The sequence below is a fragment of the Notothenia coriiceps genome, unplaced genomic scaffold (genome assembly GCF_000735185.1).
Source record: "Notothenia coriiceps isolate Sejong01 unplaced genomic scaffold, NC01 NC01_scaffold00005845, whole genome shotgun sequence".
Lineage (NCBI taxonomy): Eukaryota > Metazoa > Chordata > Actinopteri > Perciformes > Nototheniidae > Notothenia > Notothenia coriiceps.
Genome location: NW_011338546.1, coordinates 1 through 2,633, shown reverse-complemented (window position 1 = coordinate 2,633; position 2,633 = coordinate 1). Strand labels below are relative to the sequence as shown.

General features: G+C 41.5%; 1 protein-coding gene across 1 annotated transcript in view; it reads right to left on the bottom strand.

Moving 5' to 3' along the window:
• The window catches only part of LOC104943269 (phosphatidylinositol 5-phosphate 4-kinase type-2 gamma-like), a 5,897-nt gene extending 3,530 nt beyond the window's left edge, over nucleotides 1-2,367 (bottom strand). The window contains exons 1-4 of the mRNA XM_010768616.1: nucleotides 2,175-2,367; nucleotides 1,668-1,706; nucleotides 1,452-1,565; nucleotides 481-742 (exon numbers count right to left, since the gene is read on the bottom strand). Of these exons, the coding sequence (XP_010766918.1) occupies nucleotides 481-742; nucleotides 1,452-1,565; nucleotides 1,668-1,706; nucleotides 2,175-2,351 (592 nt within the window). The 5' untranslated portion in view covers nucleotides 2,352-2,367. The remainder of the gene's footprint in view (nucleotides 1-480; nucleotides 743-1,451; nucleotides 1,566-1,667; nucleotides 1,707-2,174) is intronic.
• Between the last annotated feature and the right edge of the window lie 266 nt (nucleotides 2,368-2,633).

Sequence of the window (2,633 nt, the reverse complement as noted above, 5' to 3'; positions counted from 1 at the left end):
AACTACATCTGAAAGCAGAAGTCCAGGGCAAATAATTGCAAGTCTCTTCAGTGCACATGTCACAAAACGAGATGCATTGTGGGACATGTAGTTTATGGGCAACCTGCTTCTGTAAAGTGGCATGTAACCGTATAATAAACGTATTATATTCTTTGCAAGCTCTAGCGGGCCACATTAAATGAAGTCGCGGGCCGGATTTGGCCCCCGGGCCTTGAGTTTGACACCCCTGCTCTACAGCATGTTAACCTACATAAACATGAAAAAAAAGTTTTTTTAAAAACAGATTTAAAATATGGGAAAAATAAAGCACTTTTATTGGACTAGTATTGAGTTTCAGGAGATACTTTGAGAAGAAATAATAAATAAATCAAATAATGATTTAGGAAAGAGGAAATGTCTAAACAGTGCATCCTACCTAAAACACTACAATGTAATCTCAGTCTTAAATAATGGTAGTGTGTGGCCTGAGCCTTTGTTCACCTGGGCAGTTCCCGATGGCGTACACGTCCACGTAGGGGTCGAACTCCCCGGGCCCCAGAGGTTTGTAGCAGGACATGTACCCAGCGATGCCCTCTGGAGAGGTGCCATAGGACCCCACCGCGGCCCCCACCAGGCCGTTCTCTGCGTCTGGATCTTCCTCGTTGGACACCTCCTCGCCCTCCTCTTCATCACGTTCAGCTCGACCCACATCGTGGATCCCGAGCAGCAGGCTGTAGTCCATGATCTTCAGCCGCACCAGGAACTGAAGAGGGATATTTGTTAAGAAGCTTACAGAGAAAATGTATTTACTGTGAGGGAAAGACGCACGGTAAAATAGTACTGAACTGTTAACCAGATCTAAATTAATCCACAGAAGACTCATTCAAAACATTTGGACCGGTTGTTTCTAGAGGGAAAATCCCCCTAACCCAACCTACCAAAACTGAAATGTCTTTAGTTTTTATATGTTGCTGAAACAAAAACAACAATTTGCAGGAACATTTGTATTTATATATCAACTTGCACTACAGGAACATCTGGGATATTGAATGAAATGCCTTGTACATGCACTACAGGAACATCTGGGATATTGAATGAAATGCCTTGTACATGCACAACCCTCCTCTGCTAGATCCTGCTGCTCTTGATGTTTGTAAGTTTTCAGTTGATGTCGTTTTGATGCACAACAAAGACAAATTCCCAGTGCCCTGAGACTTTGATTTTCTTGTTTATATTCTGTGATGTTTACATTTGAGATGCGGCAACCAGTTACATTTTAGCATTTTGTCGAAGAAAATAAATACTTAAAGAATGATCAAAAAAGTAGCAATTTGAATGGCCTAGTTTTATGTTTTGAGATCTAAATGAATCCCGCACGCTGCTAAAATGGCATCACAGCCTTGACGTGCTGATGATGCCTCTGTGTGGCAGAGCGGTGCAACAACAGAGAGGTGTGTCATTGAATCACCTACCTCCACATCTCTGTTGAGTTTCTCCATGAACTTCTCCTTCTGCTCATCGGTCACATACACCTTCTGCATGTTGTTCCTGAAGTCCATGTCCTTGAAGGTCGGGAGCTCTTTTCCCTTTAGGAATAAAAAACATCTTTAGCAGGAGTTAGGGACGTAAGGAGGAGACAGCTGGCCCCACTAGGATATACAAATGAAGAATTAGGATTGCTATTTTACCCTTTCTTTGTCGCTTGCTTCACGAGCCACCAGAGAGCCCTGAAAAAACACGTTAAAAAATATTGAGATTCAGAAACATTAAAAAAAGGCAAAAAACGACATTACTTGCAAAAAGTAAACAGATACTTAAGGGCAATCAGTGGAGCTGCTTTCAGTATAGTTATCATACAACTAATTGCTTGTCTAATCATCAAAAATAAATGGATATGCATGTTCTTTTATTGAGAAATAAATAGAATTTAAAAATGAAAGAAACGATTGTAACATTTTAGAGTGCATTAATATACTGATACTCTTTTAGAAAAGTTCCCTGAAGCCATTTTTCTTCTGTTTATCGTGCTAATGGCAAATTGAGGAGCAGTACAAAGCCACTTCTGTGCTAAAGGCAAAAGGTCTAAATTAGCTAAACATGTGCATCTCAGGGCCATTTCAGAGAAAACCGTATTTATTGACTATAATGTAAAACTTCATCATTTCTTTGAGCAGTGCTGAGTAGTTCCTCCTCACCTTCAGGTCGTACTTCCTGTGCACCAGCAGTCTGTGGCTGAACATGTTCCTCATGACGATCAGGTATGTCTCCTCGCTGTCCACGCTCACACGGTACATCCCGAGGAACTGAGGCAGCAGCGTGCTGCCGTGACACTTCACTATGTGCTGCAGGGAGGGAACAAAGGGTATTCGCATGGCAGCTCGAAAAGTGGAACACGTTTCTAATTTAGACATAAAAATAGCAGAAGAAACATTAACATATGAAAGGCTAAACAGCATGTGTATGAGAGTTTATGGACACCATTTACTGATCATGTTAAAGGGCACATGTAATGCTTTTCCGGTTATTACCCGTCCCCTTGTGTGTTATGAAGGTTTTTATGCATGTAAACGGTCTGCAGAGTCAAAACCCTCAAAGTACACCCTGTAGCGAGTAAAACTCTAACACAGAAAATACCTAGGCACACAGGGGATAGG